Source organism: Schistocerca cancellata, chromosome 1, assembly GCF_023864275.1.
Source record: "Schistocerca cancellata isolate TAMUIC-IGC-003103 chromosome 1, iqSchCanc2.1, whole genome shotgun sequence".
Taxonomy (NCBI): domain Eukaryota; kingdom Metazoa; phylum Arthropoda; class Insecta; order Orthoptera; family Acrididae; genus Schistocerca; species Schistocerca cancellata.
In genome coordinates, this window is record NC_064626.1 from 645,190,975 (window position 1) to 645,207,957 (window position 16,983).

At 37.8% G+C, this 16,983-nt stretch overlaps 1 protein-coding gene across 3 annotated transcripts in view; it reads right to left on the reverse strand.

The window, feature by feature from the left end:
- Positions 1-16,983, reverse strand: part of LOC126183396 (leukocyte tyrosine kinase receptor) — a 974,779-nt gene that overhangs the window by 155,895 nt on the left and 801,901 nt on the right. For 2 of the 3 annotated variants that reach the window (XM_049925358.1, XM_049925343.1), the window contains exons 22-23: positions 5,948-6,001; positions 2,496-2,597 (exon numbers count right to left, since the gene is read on the reverse strand). In XM_049925358.1, the coding sequence (XP_049781315.1) occupies positions 2,496-2,597; positions 5,948-6,001 (156 nt within the window). The remainder of the gene's footprint in view (positions 1-2,495; positions 2,598-5,947; positions 6,002-16,983) is intronic. The other variant, XM_049925351.1, reaches the window with a different exon arrangement.

Below are 16,983 nucleotides of genomic sequence, written 5' to 3' on the forward strand. Positions count from 1 at the left end.
AAAACAATGTCTTGAGGACACCTCATTAAGAATTTGATTCTGACCCACTGCACAAACTAAGACCTATCTGGGGGTATTTCATATAATACACAGAACAGTATTTTATCCACCATCAAACCTGACTGTAGATAAAGCAATCTATTCTTTTTGAGGGAGAATTGGATTCTGTATTTACATGAATAATAAACTAGAAAACTATAGTATAAAACTGTAGGCCTCCACTGCTTGTGATGCTAAAACATGTTACACATGCAACAATAACATTTATACCAGAGTAAAAGTAAATACGGAACATACTTTGAACCCTCTATGGTGAAGCCTATGATCTTACTTAAAAAAGAAAAATTCAATCCAGAAAATTTATAAATTATGAGACACAATTGTGGGCATCACTTACCTTCATGGGACAAAATATTTAATACTGCCAATAGTCACAAACAAAGATAAAAGTGATGAAACTTTCCTAGTTTTATGAACCATTAGATCCATCTATGGGGATGAGAGATGGGCAGGCCATGGGGATGAGAGATGGGCAGGGCAGAGAAAATAAAAAAGAAAGGTCACTCAGAATCTAGGACAAAAGAGACCCATCTGTAGTGAAGACGAGAGTAGACCAAGATCTTTCATGGTATGGTGAATATCAATGGAAGGCAGAGTGCAATAAGGAAGGAAAATATACTTATGATGATACTTTTTTCAGACTTTGTAAAGTGCAGAAATTCAAGATTAATGCACAAATTCTATTTTGTGTAATCTGGAGATTACACTCCTTGATTTCTTTTCAGCCTTGTACATACAGTCTAAACTGAGGTGACAAAAGTAATGTGATTACTCCTATTATGGCGTAAGACTTCCTTTTGCCTGGTGTAGTGCAGCAACTTGATGTGGCATGGACTCAACAATCTGTTGGAAGCCACTGCAGAAATATTGAGCAATTCTGTCTCTCTAGTCATCCATAATTGTGAAAATAGTTGTCAATCCAGGATTTTGTGCACCAACTGACCTCTCCATTGCGCCCTATAAACATTTGATGGGATTCATCTCAGGCAATCTGGGTGACCAAACCATTCACTCAAGCTTTCGGAATGTTCTTCAAATAAATTGTGAACAATTGTGGCCCGGTGACATGGCAATTTGTCATCCATAAAAATTCCACTGCTGTTTGGGAACATAAAATCCATGAATGGCTGAAAATGGTCTTGAAATAGCCAAATGTAGCCATTTCCAGTCAGTGATCATTTCATTCGACCAGAGTGTCCAGTCCATTCCAAGTAAATACAGCCAACAACATTATGAAGCCACCGTTAGCTTGCACAGTGCTTTTTGGCAACTTGGGTCCATCATTTCGTGGAGTCTGTGCCACAATGAATTCCATCATCAGCTCTTGCCAACTGTAATCAGGACTCAGCAGACCAGGCTATGCTTTTCCAGTCAACTAGGGTTCAATGATGTAGTTATGAGTCCAGAGAGGCTCTGAACATAATGTCACACTGTTAGCAAAGACACTTTTATCAGTCATCTGCTGTCATAGCCTCTTAATGCCAAATTTCACTGCACTGGCCTAAAGGAATACATTCATCACACTTTCCACACTGATGTTTGCACTTGTTTCATGCAGAGTTGCTTGTCTGATAGTACTGATAACTCTATGCAAATGCCACTGCTCTTGCTCGTTAAGTGAAGGCTATCAACCACTGTATTGTTCATGTCTCAGAATATTGAATTACTTAATGATTTCTGAAATGGAATTTCCAATGCTCCTAGCTACAACTCTAATATTTTGCTGTTCAAAATCTGTTAATTTCTGTCACATGGCCATAATCAAGTCAGAAACCTTTTCACATGAATCACCTGAGTACAAATGATAGCTCTGCCAATGTACTGTCCTTTCATATCTTGTGTACACAACACAAAAACCACGTATATATGTACACCTTGCTATCCCATGACTTCCATCACCTCAATGTATTTTGCAATATAATTACTAATAATAACTTCAAAATACAAATTATTGTGGGTAAATCGTGATATCTGATGATAAATTTGAGCCATAGACCATTTGAAGAATATGAAACTACATCATGATACAGAATATCACTTACACAAAATATAAAACTGTAGGCTGCACCAATGATATGTAGCAGTTACTGTGTGGACATCTTGAAATGAGAAATTTTAAGAGAAAATCCAAGCAGCTGTGGCACTGAGGTTGATTATAGGCTATCAAGTTGGAACAAACAGGTCAGGGTAAGTGCACCAAGCACATACAGGCTAAGTTCCATATAACACACTAACTCTTGGACAGCATTTTAAATTCACAATTAAAAGTCAACAGCCGTAATATGTAAGTGTCTAAAGAGGACAAAGATAATTCACTCTTTTCCTTTTTGTAAAACAAAAACAAATTTATAGTCTTCAATTAAACTCAGAAATTTACAATTAAGGAAGTTTCATTAAAGATGAAATATGAGACTTAATAACTCAACTGTACTCACCATATGTCAGTCTTTGATGTAAAAATACCATCCAGGAAAGCTTCTGGGGGCATCCATTTTATGGGTAGCATAGCTTTTCCACCTTTCCTGTAATAATCAGCCCTGCACAAAAATTTGGAACCACAGAAAATAAAATTTGCCATCAGTTGAAATAACTGCAGCTCAAGATATATCACTTTCCTTCACACTTCAATTATTACTTAATGTAATGATGTAGAATCATGAACAACACTAAATCAGATGTAATTCAATAAATTAAATACAACTTATTATCAACATTATACTATTAATTTATATTCAATACATCCAGAAATTACAATTAGGAAATTATGTATGTACATTGAATTTGTATCATGGCTAGAATGTAGGTATTTAATGGAGTAATATACCTTAGTTTGATAGGTTGCAAAGAAAAGTCGTCAGGTGTCTAACATTAGGAGGTGATAGATGAAATTAACTGAATGGAGACTAGTAGAATAACAGAAATACAGAATTATTTTACTGAACCTTAGCTTATTCCAGTCTACATAGAAGGATTAACCTTGCAGAACTGCAGACTGGTACGGCACAAGAGTCGATAACAAAAAAGAATGGAAATAATTTTACATGGTAGTTTTTGTTCTAATTCTTATAAAAGATATCAGTAATTGTCAGAAGAACTGTATGCAGCTAATCAGAGAATACAAATTAGTAGCAAAATGTAAAGATAAATGAGATAAGAGGAGTAAGAAAAGATAAAATACAGCAAATTTATACATATGAATTATACATATCAGTAACACAACCTACAAACAGAATCCTTTGGAATCCTTCCTGATTTCCTCCTTGAGTTTATAAGAACCATGTCTTTCTCAGAAAGCTTAATACTGGGGTGTTTAAAGTTTCATGCAACTACTATGAATCAAACTCTTTGTTAGAAACGGCAATCATAAAAAGTATCATGGTATCACTTGAGTATTACATTGTCATGTAGTGGAAAGAATTAAAACATGGAAATAATGAAGGTTTCTGAAAAACAAAAAGAAGAAAGCCTTTGATTTGCATTTACTGCTGCTGGAATTACCAACTAAAAGGTTTACAAAGCAAGAAGTCCAACAAATAAAGTGAAAAAAATTGATAAAAGTAGTGTTTTTTTACTTAAAAAAACAATAGTAATAATATAAGACACAATAGAGACAGAACTGGAGGCACACTTGTAGAGATGATTTGATAAGAAAGGTATTTCTGGTACTTAGAAAAATTAAATCTTGCATGGATGATTACCACACCAGTAATGCTTTATGCCTTTAGTATTTTCTACCCCAAGAAGAATCATTTTTCAGAGAAAAAGGTTTGCAATGAGAATGATACACTTGTGAACATTATTCATTACATCACATAATTTTGGAAAGCTGATTCTTGTTTCGGGCTAAATAATGAAATTTACAATCAAAGTAATTCAGAATGGAAGACAAACAGAATAGGAATCAAAGTACAAAGTTCGGCTACTAAACATATTAAACATAAACCTTGAATGACTTGAGTATGTTAATAATTAAACTGCAAAACCTCTGTCAGTGTGGCTGATGTAAGTGTGTAATGAGAAGAAAATTTTGCAAGAACAGCAATGAATGAGGTAAACATATGTCTGAATTTTCATTAGTAAGAAGAAAACTGACTGGAACTCTGTCGCAGGTGAAAGTTGTTGGCAAAGAAACAGCTGAAAAGAAATTATTTGGCATTATCCTAACATGCATGAATTATCCAGTGTGTTCCTGTGATGACAATGCAAACTTTCTGGGTTATGAAGAATGGAAAATATGTCAATCTAAAAGAAGGAACATTGGTACAGAAAATACTGAATTGTGGAGACAAGTGAAAATGAAACAAATTTAATACTGATCTGCACACACTGCTACATTCACAACAGCTGTTTCAAGTAGTGTCCCCCAGATTCTATGCAGACATGATATCACTGCACAAAAGTTCAGCACTCTGGTGCACAGGCAGCAAGAATGATAACCCCTTGAGTGTCAGCAAGTGTCTTATGCACAAGACATCTGAAGAACACCACAAGAAGAAGTCAAATGGGATACGTTCAGGCAAATAAGCTGACTATGAAACAGTATCTTCTCTTCCACCTACCAGAAAATGTCTGACATAGGTCCACAAAGAACTCCCTCATGTTGGAATCACACACCTGCACAGAAGTCAAGTGGGAAATCTTCCAATGTGGGGAGTATTTATCCAAGAAATATGTCTACATTAGTGTAGTTAAGAACATTATACACACAAAAGGACCCATTAACTGACCATTAACAGAACCTGTGCATGAGGTCACAGCTAATCTGTGTTGTTGTCACTGTACAAGTGCTGTGTGGGGATTCTTGACAGTCTACATATGACAGCTGCAACTACTGACCCTTGCATTTCTGGAGAAACAGGCTTAAAGCAAATAAAAATACAAATGTAGAAAAACAAGAATACAATTCAGTGTTGTAGCATTCACTGATTCAACATGACACGAAGTCCAAAGTCAGTGGGAGTTGAGCTAACTGTGAAGCAACGGGGATGCAAGAACTGTTAACATATTATTTCCTGCTCAGTATTGTGCATGATACCAGTTTCATGTATACCTGACTGGGTGCTGATTGAAAGCTCCTCATCTTTGAATGCAGGCACTGTGTCTTCCAAGTTGGGAATCTGTACAGTTTGTTTACCTCCTCAGTTTTATTACAACTTACATTTTTACCCTTCACTATGAGAAGACTTGAAAAGTGTTTTGCATCAGACATGTCCTATCTGGGTATTTGCTTTGATGCAACCTATCAGCTTTCCTATAGTATTACCATGTTTGTAGGTACATGAAGATGTGGGGCTCAGTGCCAAAGTACCAGACTGCAGACCCAAAAGGTCTTGGAATTCAGTCTCAGGTCGGGGTCCAAGATTCTAATGTGTCACTTATCACATATTTCACCTTTCATTCACACAAGCTGTACCTGTTTAGTGCATTAATGGAGTCTCCAGTCCCCATTCCTCAGCACGTATGTCTATATTTGATCAGGTTTACCTAATTTACAATGTTTGTGACTATGTGAAAACTAAACCAGTTTATTACATCATTGAAATAATAATTTTTAGGGTCTTGTATTCCATAGGCAGAGTTATCTCACAGCACATTTGGCTTCATTAATTTTGACTCAGTAGTTTTTGGACCAGGGTTCCTTCTTTATAACTGACACATCCACCATTTTCTATCACCCTAATAGTTTGTATCACTATCATCATTGAAGCATAATGTATAAAATTACAGAATCAGATAAATTCTTTCTGTTTTTGGGATACAGATTAATAATTGCCATGTATGCTTGCTCAGGCATTAGGTATTAAACTCATTCAACTTCACTTTCTTAAAAAACAAATTTGCATTTCTTTAACTCAATCAAATATCTAAATAAACAAAATTGACTTACATCACATCTAAATTCTTTTCTTGATTGACATAATTTTGATCTCTGCTTTTTGAACTGAAAATAAAAATGTATTTATGAATTTACATATGTCTTTAAAAATGCTATTATCTTAAATTTGCAAATTTTTCCTGAAATTATGTTCATTGCTTCAAACAGTGCATTAACTGTAACGTTTTATGAAATTACCAATAATATTTAAGTTATTACACTTCAAACAACAGAGCCAAACAACATGCACCGCTACAGAGAAATTCCCCTGGAGCAGAGTGTCAACTGAGATGGCAGAAGGTATTACTTAGATGCACATTAGCATTGGCAATCACAAAGTGCAGAAAAACCATGAATATTTCTCTACATAATGACACCATCTATTTTGTACATACATACATAACTGTTTAACGTACACTTGAGAAAATGTGGAGACATTTAAAGCTAGATGTGATGTGCACAGTACCAGAAACAGACATTTGCTGTATTTTCATTCTTCAGCACTCCCCTTGGTCCTTAATAACTACAGATATTTGAGTACAAATTTTTTCAACAAGTTTCCATACATAGTTCATTATGTGTCATTCAAAATATACAAGGTGGTATTGCAAACGTGGATAAAATGCTGCAATTTCTATCAAGATGAAGAATTCTTAAGAAGTAAACACTATAAAATATGATTATAAATGTCTTTGGTGTTGTTATATAGTCACTTTATGTGCTGTGTTCATGTATACTATAGACCACATGGTATTTGTTTATGTCCAGTTATACATCACTGTAGAATGATTCTTTCACCAACAACGTACACTTTGCATAAGGACCACAAAGACAATATAATAGAAACTGGGGTTTATATAGAGGTTATAGATAGTCATTTTTCCCTCACTCTATTTGAGAGTGCCACAGGAAAGAAAATTACTGTCATGCACCACATGGCAGCTTGCAATGCATGTATGTAAATGTAGAGTGAGTTTAAAGGCAATTTGTAATGAAAATACCTATGAACTGCTGAAATAATTAGTAAAAATCTACTGTTGTGCTCAGGAACAGTAACTTCCTCCTATGACAATTCCATTTTTCTGTTGAGGTCAAAATCATGAAGAGAACAAGAGCACTACAAAATGCACCTAAAGTCTTCATTCTCCCATTTCCTGTGCACAGCAGACACAAATAATCTGACAACAAAACTAACATTTTATCTGGCAATGTTAATGTGTTATATTTAATACGTGAAGTAACACCTCGCATACCTACAGTATCAGTTTTTATCCAGAGTGTAGTTTCACAAACTAACTAATACAACAGTTTTTTTTAACTGAATGTGACAAACTGAGCACATTTAACACATATGTAACAACACAATTCCTACGAACTTAAAACTATAACCAACAAAACACTTGGGTTACCATATGGAAACAATAATAAATGTTGTAGATAAATACACTCCTGGAAATGGAAAAAAGAACACATTGACACCGGTGTGTCAGACCCACCATACTTGCTCCGGACACTGCGAGAGGGCTGTACAAGCAATGATCACACGCACGGCACAGCGGACACACCAGGAACCGCGGTGTTGGCTGTCGAATGGCGCTAGCTGCGCAGCATTTGTGCACTGCCGCCGTCAGTGTCAGCCAGTTTGCCGTGGCATACGGAGCTCCATCGCAGTCTTTAACACTGGTAGCATGCCGCGACAGCGTGGACGTGAACTGTATGTGCAGTTGACGGACTTTCAGCGAGGGCGTATAGTGGGCATGCGGGAGGCCGGGTGGACGTACCGCCGAATTGCTCAACACGTGGGGCGTGAGGTCTCCACAGTACATCGATGTTGTCGCCAGTGGTCGGCGGAAGGTGCACGTGCCCGTCGACCTGGGACTGGACCGCAGCGACGCACGGATGCACGCCAAGACCGTAGGATCCTACGCAGTGCCGTAGGGGACCGCACCGCCACTTCCCAGCAAATTAGGGACACTGTTGCTCCTGGGGTATCGGCGAGGACCACTCGCAACCGTCTCCATGAAGCTGGGCTACGGTCCCGCACACCGTTAGGCCGTCTTCCGCTCACACCCCAACATCGTGCAGCCCGCCTCCAGTGGTGTCGCGACAGGCGTGAATGGAGGGACGAATGGAGACGTGTCGTCTTCAGCGATGAGAGTCGCTTCTGCCTTGGTGCCAATGATGGTCGTATGCGTGTTTGGCGCCGTGCAGGTGAGCGCCACAATCAGGACTGCATACGACCGAGGCACACAGGGCCAACACCCGGCATCATGGTGTGGGGAGCGATCTCCTACACTGGCCGTACACCACTGGTGATCGTTGAGGGCACACTGAATAGTGCACGGTACATCCAAACCGTCATCGAACCCATCGTTCTACCATTCCTAGACCGGCAAGGGAACTTGCTGTTCCAACAGGACAATGCACGTCCGCATGTATCCCGTGCCACCCAACGTGCTCTAGAAGGTGTAAGTCAATTACCCTGGCCAGCAAGATCTCCGGATCTGTCCCCCATTGAGCATGTTTGGGACTGGATGAAGCGTCGTCTCATGCGGTCTGCACGTCCAGCACGAACGCTGGTCCAACTGAGGCGCCAGGTGGAAATGGCATGGCAAGCCATTCCACAGGACTACATCCAGCATCTCTACGATCGTCTCCATGGGAGAATAGCAGCCTGCATTGCTGCGAAAGGTGGATATACACTGTACTAGTGCCGACATTGTGCATGCTCTGTTGCCTGTGTCTATGTGCCTGTGGTTCTGTCAGTGTGATCATGTGATGTATCTGACCGCAGGAATGTGTCAATAAAGTTTCCCCTTCCTGGGACAATGAATTCACGGTGTTCTTATTTCAATTTCCAGGAGTGTAATATGGTGGTGATATACATGTAGTGGAGTTTTATTATAGCTTCTTGCTAATATGCATTACATAATGATCAACAAAAGAACATTCGTTAATGTAAGTTACTTTAACTACCACATCTGAGAAATGTATACATAGTAATATTAAATATAGAAAAGAGACCTTGTTTACTGAGCTCTGAATAACAACTGAAGCACAGAAAGTAGATAAATAAAATGAACATTGTGAAATATCTGGATTTCAAAATTTCAAATGATGTTTCACCACAGAGGCAGAAAAGAAAAGTTGCTGGGAAGATAGCAGGATCTCCTCCAAATTCGCTTTCAGGAGAGATGCAGGAAAGCATTTGGAAGTAACAATGGTTCAATGACTGATATTCAAGTTACAGAGTATTAATAGTAAGTTGCTGGTTAACAATACCGTATTTACTCGAATCTAAACCGCACTTTTTTTCCGGTTTTTGTAATCCAAAAAACCGCCTGCGGCTTAGAATCGAGTGCAAAGCAAGCGGGAGTTCTGAAAAATGTTGGTGGGTGCCGCCACAACTAACTTCCGCCGTCGAATATATGTAGCGCTACACAGTAGACTTGGCCACTGTTTCTATTAGAGATGGGCAAACTGAAACATGTAAATGTTTCGAAACAAATGAAACAGTACAATGTAATGTTTCGATATGGTGCTTTGAAACAGTGAAACAGTTTATTTTGTAATCTAATAAACCTACACATTTTATTATCTTGAATATCTACTGTATAAGTATGTCCATATAAACACAAATGAGGTGCGAGAGCGCTAATCATATCGCAGAAAGTATGAAACTATCACTTAGGCGTCTTGGCAGTTTCGTATTTCCTGCAGCAAATGCGCTGCTTTTGTGTCATGTGACTTTCATACTTTTCAATTGGCTGAGGAAAGCCTTAGCTGAAGACAGAGGAACCACCATGAATGGAACTGGAGGTGGGAGCAAACTGCAGAAACAACAGATATGCTACTGGGACTCCCACATTCCATTAGTACGGCTAATATACCCATCCTGCTAATTTCCATGCACACAAAGGGAATCATTGTGGATAATAGACACAGTGACTATAGACTCACAAATAACGCCAAATAATTCGAATAAATAACAAAATATAACAGAAAAAAATTGTGTTTCAAGGTGTTTCGAACCGTTACTATGAATTTACGATGCTTCCCGTTCACCATTACACTATCAGTGATATGTCAAACAGATTGCTTGCAATTATACCTACATCAGATGTATATACATGTCTAATAACTGAAAAAAGTGTAATTTACCTGAATGATTTTCACATATTTATTATTTTGAATACGAATAGTATTTGTTGTTTTATTGTTTGGTTAGTGTTTATAAAGCAGATGTTATGCCATTTCAGAATAGGACAGTCAGCTAGAAACGAAGCTTTATTTTCAGATATCTTGAGCTTTATGCTATTGCTTGTCAAAAGATTTCGACACTCTTGAAAGTGTTTCATGAAGTGGTATGTTGTGTTTCAGTACCTGTGCCGAGCCCGAATCTCGTCCGACACAGAGCGGAATGAAACATCACTGTTTCAATACAATTAGTCCATTCCAGGCGCAGGTGGACTGAAACAGTCTTATTTTGAAACAACGATACAGTTTCTGTGTCTGGTTCGAGATCCGAGACAAGGGCGGAATGAAACACCACTGTTTCGAAACAGTGAACAATAGCCGTTCCGAAACACTGAAACAGTTCCAGGTATCGATACACTGTATCGAAACATAGAAACAGTGGCCAAGTCTAGCTTCTATGTTTCGATACAGTGTATCGATACGTGGAACTGTTTCAGTGTTTCGGAACGGCTGTGGCTCACTGTTTCAAAACAGCGGTGTTTCATTCCGTCCCTGTCTCGGATAACCGGAACAGATTCGATCTCGAGCCAGACACAGAAACTGTATCGTTGTTTCAAAATAAGGCTGTTTCAGTCCACCTGTGCTTGTATCGAAACAGTGATGTTTCATTCCACTCTATGTCGGACGTGATTCGGGCTTGGCACAGGTACTGAAACACAACATAACACTTCATGAAACACTTTCAAGAGTGTCGAAATCTTTTTGACAAGCAATAGCATGAAGCTGAAGATATCCGAAAATAAAGCTTCGTTTCTAGCTGACTGTCCTATTACGAAATGGCGTAACATCTGCTTTATAAACACTAACCAATAAAACAACGCATACTATTCACATTCAAAATAATAAATATGTGAAAGTCATTCAGTTAAATTACACTTTTTTATAACATACGCTTCTCTGTTCATGTACAGTAATCACATTAAGAAACGCAAATAAGCCTACAACATTTTGAATAAAAAAAGGCATAGAGTGACAGTTATTAGACATATACATAAATTTGATGTAGGTATAATTGCAAGCAATCTGTTTGACGTATCACTGATAGTGTAATGGTGAACAGGAAAGGCTGGGAAGCATGGTGAATTTATAGTAACGGTTCGAAAACCCTTGAAAGACAAAAAAATTTTCTGTTATACTTTGTTATTTATTCGAATTATTTGGCGTTATTTGTCAGTCTATAGTCACTGTGCCTATTAGGGTCTAGTGCAGCAGGGGATACAACCCGTCAGCTTTGAACAATGACGTCATTCCTTAGTCATAGATCGTAATGTCTTCACTTCGAGGCATTGATAATAAAGCAGTTCTGTGTTCTAATAAGCACTATCATTAAAATAATTGAATGTAAATCTAAAAGCGATCGCTTGATATTGGGTGCATCATTTTACTGATTGCTTAATGAAGTAGGATCAGTTTATTCTATCTCGTGAGATTTTTTTAAAAAAAAAGCCAAAAAACTCTTATTACGTACTGAAGGGAGCTAGAACACTAAGAAGAATCGCTTCTCGGCTTTTGACAAGATATTGCTTAATAAAGTAGGATCAGTTTATTCTATCTCGTGACATTTTTTTTTAAAAAAAGCCAAAAAACAGTTATTAGGTACTGAAGGGAGCTGCTTAATAAAGTAGGATCAGTTTATTCTATCTCGTGAGATTTTTTTTTTAAAGTCAAAAAATCGTTTCTTTACTGATTGCTTAATGAAGTAGGATCAGTTTATTCTATCTCATGAGATTTTTTTTAAAAAAAAGCCAAAAAACTCTTATTACGTACGGAAGAGAGCTAGAACACTAAGAAGAATCGCTTCTCAGCTTTTGACAAGATATTGCTTAATAAAGTAGGATCAGTTTATTCCATCTCGTGAGATTTTTTTTTTAAAAAAGTCAAAAAACACTTATGCTTTTGACAAGATCAATGTTTATCTCTCTCGCATTCCTTTGTTTCTCAACATTCTCCTCAGCTCTTTCATCTCTGTAATACATGCTCTCTGGCGACTTGTGACGTCATTGTTCAAAGCCGACGGGTTGTATCCCCTGCTGCACTAGTCCCGCCTATTATCCACAGTAATTCCCTTTGTGTGAATGGAAATTAGCAGGATGGGTATATTACCCATACTAACAGAATATGGGAATCCCAGTAGCATATCCGTTGTTTCTGCAGTTTTCTCCCACTTCCAGTTCCGTTTGTGGTAGTACTTGTCTTCAGCTATGGCTGTTCTCAGCCAATTGAAAAGTATGGAAGTCACACGACACGAAAGCAGCGCATTTGCTGCAGGAAATACGAAACTGCCAAGACGCCTAAGTGATAGTTTCATGCTTTCTGCGATATGATTAGCGCTCTCGCACCTCATTTGTGTTTATATGGACATACTTATAGAGTAGACATTCAAGATGATAAAATGTGTAGGTTTATTAGATTATAAAACACAAACTGTTTCACTGTTTCGAAACAGCGTATTGAAACATTACATTGTACTGTTTCATTTGTTTCGAAACAGTTACGTGTTTCAGTTCGCCCATCTCTACTACACAGGCATGCTTTGTAGGCACAAAGATAAATACTGGCACCAAAATCTCTGCGTCAGTAAATAAATTAAACAAAAAAGTGGAAGACAAGCCTTTTTCCTCCGCCCAGAGTTTTGACCACTGCATTTTGGTAAATTATCCAACGAAGTAAATGCAAATTCTGTATTGTTGATCTTCGAATGTAGCAGCATTTCAACGTACTACGAATATCCGACTGGCAAGACTGTTTGGGATGTTTGTCAATATGGCCAACTCTACGTTCTGAATTTTTTCCTACCTGTGAGAAGAGATGGTTGCTAATAGGAACTTTTATGAATTGTGAATCACATGCAGTATTCTCTTCGCCATAAGATTAATACGAATATAAACATTTTGCCATGTATTGTTTCGTGTTTGCTACTATCTCATTTAAATCCTGTCTGCCTAATAAACTACGAAACTAGAGTGAGACAACAGCAAACACGGAAGAATATACATATCATGTCATGTTTATATTCGTATTATTCTTATGCCTAATAGTGATACAGTCAGAAATGAAGCACGACAACTGACTAGATTTTTAAATCTAAGATGACTCTAATTTCTGTGCAGAATGTAATGAACTAAAGAGGCGCCTGCGAAGATTTTCAAACGGAGAAAAATTTTCGCTAAAATTTCGTTCGGAACATCATCTATCATACGCAGTCTATTATTTTGTTCTTGTTGATCATTATCAAAGAAAGCAGTAGTGTAAGTAACAACAAATGTTTCGCTAATGAGACGATTCCTCTCTATTTTTTATTTGTAAGTGGCGGTAGCGCGCACAAAAGCAAGCCATGCCGTGACCGGCGACGGGCCGTAAACATGCACTATCAGAATGCGACAAACAATGCATGACACAGTACAGTAATGCATTTTCAGCTTAGAGTGACGTAAACACCTATAACAAAGAAAACGCCTCTTATCAGATCAAAGAAAAATAAGCAATCAATTCAAACCAGATGAAGCACGTAAAAAAGGAAGGATATCCGTATAAATATGGATGGAGCGCATGACGCGTAGCAATGGCTACCTGGTAAACCGTAACTGCTAAGCTTACGACTCAAACCAAACTACTGCAGCTGTATCGTCATTCATTCGACCTAAATTGTGTCTCATATTACAATTAGACGAACTTTGTTTCGATTTGGAGGTGCGACCTAAAACTTTTCTCTCCCCTTGAATTTCGAGTCTCAAATTTCAGGTGCGGCGTAGATTTGGGAAATTTTTTTTTCCTTGATTTCGAGTCTAATTTTTCAGGTGCAGCTTAGATTCGAGTAAATACGGTAGGTCACAATTTAAAAGTTATACTTTTAAGTCATTGCAGTATGCAAATGGTGAAGAAAGATTAAAGAAGGTGTTGGAAAAAAATGTAGTGTAGGAAAAAAACAGAAAAGGAACACATCAACAATAAGGATTGCTGCTGACAGAAACAGAAAGCAGTTGACAGTACTTGTACTACAGAGGATCAAACAGAAAGAGGCATACAAATCAATACTTAGTAGATGTTTTGAATCAAATATTCATCAGAGAGTCAGTTTTTATTTCAAATGAAGGTACAGTGATACAAGGAGGGAGATCCACATGAAAGCAGCATGCATGTCAATGCTCTAATGTTTCTGCTACTGCTTACAAAGATCATTTCCTTCTGTCTAACAATTTTCTATCTTTCTCTTTCTTTTCCATGTTTATTATCTTGATGATGCAATTTGATACCATTTGAAACATAGAAATCCTGTCACAACCTTGATCAAGTTGTTTTTGTTACCACAGCTAGAAAGTACATGTACTTCTTCTGTATGAAATACTTGAAACAAAAAACTAGTTACTAAATGTTATTATTTACTTATAGGAGGAACAGGAAAGTTGCACAGCTCTAGTTAAGAGTAACAAATGCTACCAGTTTTTCCTTGCTTAAAAAACAAACTAATGGTAAGATGAACAGAGCATGCTGTTTAAATCTACAACAAACTTCAAGAATTCATTTCTATTACTGCTATTACAACTAACATACAAAAGTACCCAAATAAAGTTTGCCCCAACTTTAGGAAGGTGAGGTGAAAAGTACTTGTTCTGGCATGCAAATGATGATATCTCAATTAAATTTTGTGTCTGGTTGTTGTAATATGATGTAAGTCAGATGCCAATTTGATCTGCAGAATAGTTTTGTTCATACAGCTTAAACACAGTCATGTGGCATATGTTTTTTTTTTCCAAATGGATAAACTGGAATATCATGCTGTCACAACATTCTGTTTTGGATGGCTTACTACCAACAGAAATGTGTCTAAACTTGGTGTAAGTTTACAAGGAGCCTACGCCTTCATTTTCAATAGTTATGAAAGGAGTAACTGAATTCAAATGTGATTATCTTCTCTTGAATATGATCCACATGAAGGACATCCAAAAATTGGCACAGATGGAGAAAATATGGAAATTGCACAGTACAATTTTGGCCAACTGGCAATAAAGCTGTATGAAACAGATGATGTCAAAAGAAACAGAAGCATATATTTTATATGTACAAAATTAATATTCCTTTTGTTGACTGTTGACCAAAAAACAATATCCAAAGTATGTTTACATCATTTAAAAGATAATAAAATAGATTTTGTGTAATGAATTGTCACTCTGAATGAAAAGTGGTCCCATCATACATGACTGAAATTCAAACAACTATCAAAGCAGTGGGAGAAGACAATGGGGAGACAGTTTCCCTTTACTAACAAGGTTAGAGGCACATTTTTCTGGATGACAAAAAGGATTCATCTAATTAATTACTTTACACAGCATAAAACAATAACAAAAGAATTCTGCAAATGTCTCCTAGGCTACTGTATGAGGATGAAAATCATATAGATAATAAGAAGTCTAGATATTAAAAGAAAGAAGTCATCTTTCATCAGTGCAATATTGATGTTCATAAAGCTGCTTCAGCAATGGGAAAACTAAAGAATATGAATTATAAATTGTTGGAACATCCCATCTATTAGCCACATTTGATATTTCTGACTTATATCTAATTCCACAGCTAAGAAATATACGGACAGAAAATATATGTAGTCTAATAATAGGTTGAGACATCTGTAGACTGATATTCTGCAGATCTTACAGAATCATACTTCAAGGAGTGAAGACTAATCACTGAAAAAAGTATTTGAGAAAAGCTCTTTGGTCTAAATGGTACTGAAAAATAAAGGTATTTTTGACTGCAGTAGTATAGTATTTCACAACCAGACCAAGAACATTTCACCTTGCCTGTGTAATGGAAGTAAAACCTGTGATGTTGTATGATGACCAAGAAAACTAAAACTAAAAAATACATCTAGAGTAATGACAAATACCCACTTACCTTCATATAATGTCTAGAAAGCACAGTATAATAGCTTTCAGAGTCACCAACTGTTTACCAATCATTGTGAGAATAAGAAATATGACATGCATCCCAGGAAAAATAAAATGGTGTGATTATGTACACTTCAAAGAGGAGAATATGAAATGAATATGAAGAAATCAAATGCAGCGGGGAAACTAAAATATAAGATTATAGGTAGAGAAAGAAAGAAAATTATCTAACATGAAAAAGAAATGTGATCCAAGGAAATATACAACAATACTCATAAGAAGAGAAGAACACATAGTGGAAAACAAAGGTGAGTTGATAAAACCATCAAAACAGGAGTAAATAAGAACATGGAAATGAGCGAACACTGACGGGTAACATAGGAGGTGCGCACCTCCAAAAGCCTAGCTTCTAAGATAGACAAACTGAAGCAGACCCAGATAAAACTTGCTTGGTCCCAGCTTCAGGCAGTGTTGACTTCGGTCACACAGCTTGAGGCTGTTGCCAATGGGCGTCACTGTGGGGGTCCGGATGGGGGTTTGTCGGGGACGGCCAGCTCGTCCCACGCATCCCCCGATCGGACTAAGACTGTGGTTGCCCGGGATACTGCCCGCATTGAGACTGATCCCTCACCTGTGGTAGAGTGGGAGGTCGTCTCAAGGTGTGGCAGGGGGCGAAAGACATTCCGGAGGGCTGAACGGAAGGCCTCTCCAGTTTGTCTGACGAACCGGTTTCAGGCTCTGTCTCAGGCTGATACTGATCTTCGGCCTGACATGGCTGCTTGTCCTGTTCCAGAGGTTGCCCCTCAGTCTGCAAGATCCGGGCAGTCGCAGAGGGTGGCTTACTGGTAGTTGGGAGCTCCAACGTCAGGCGTGTAATGGGGCCCCTTAGGGATATGGCAGCAAGGGAGG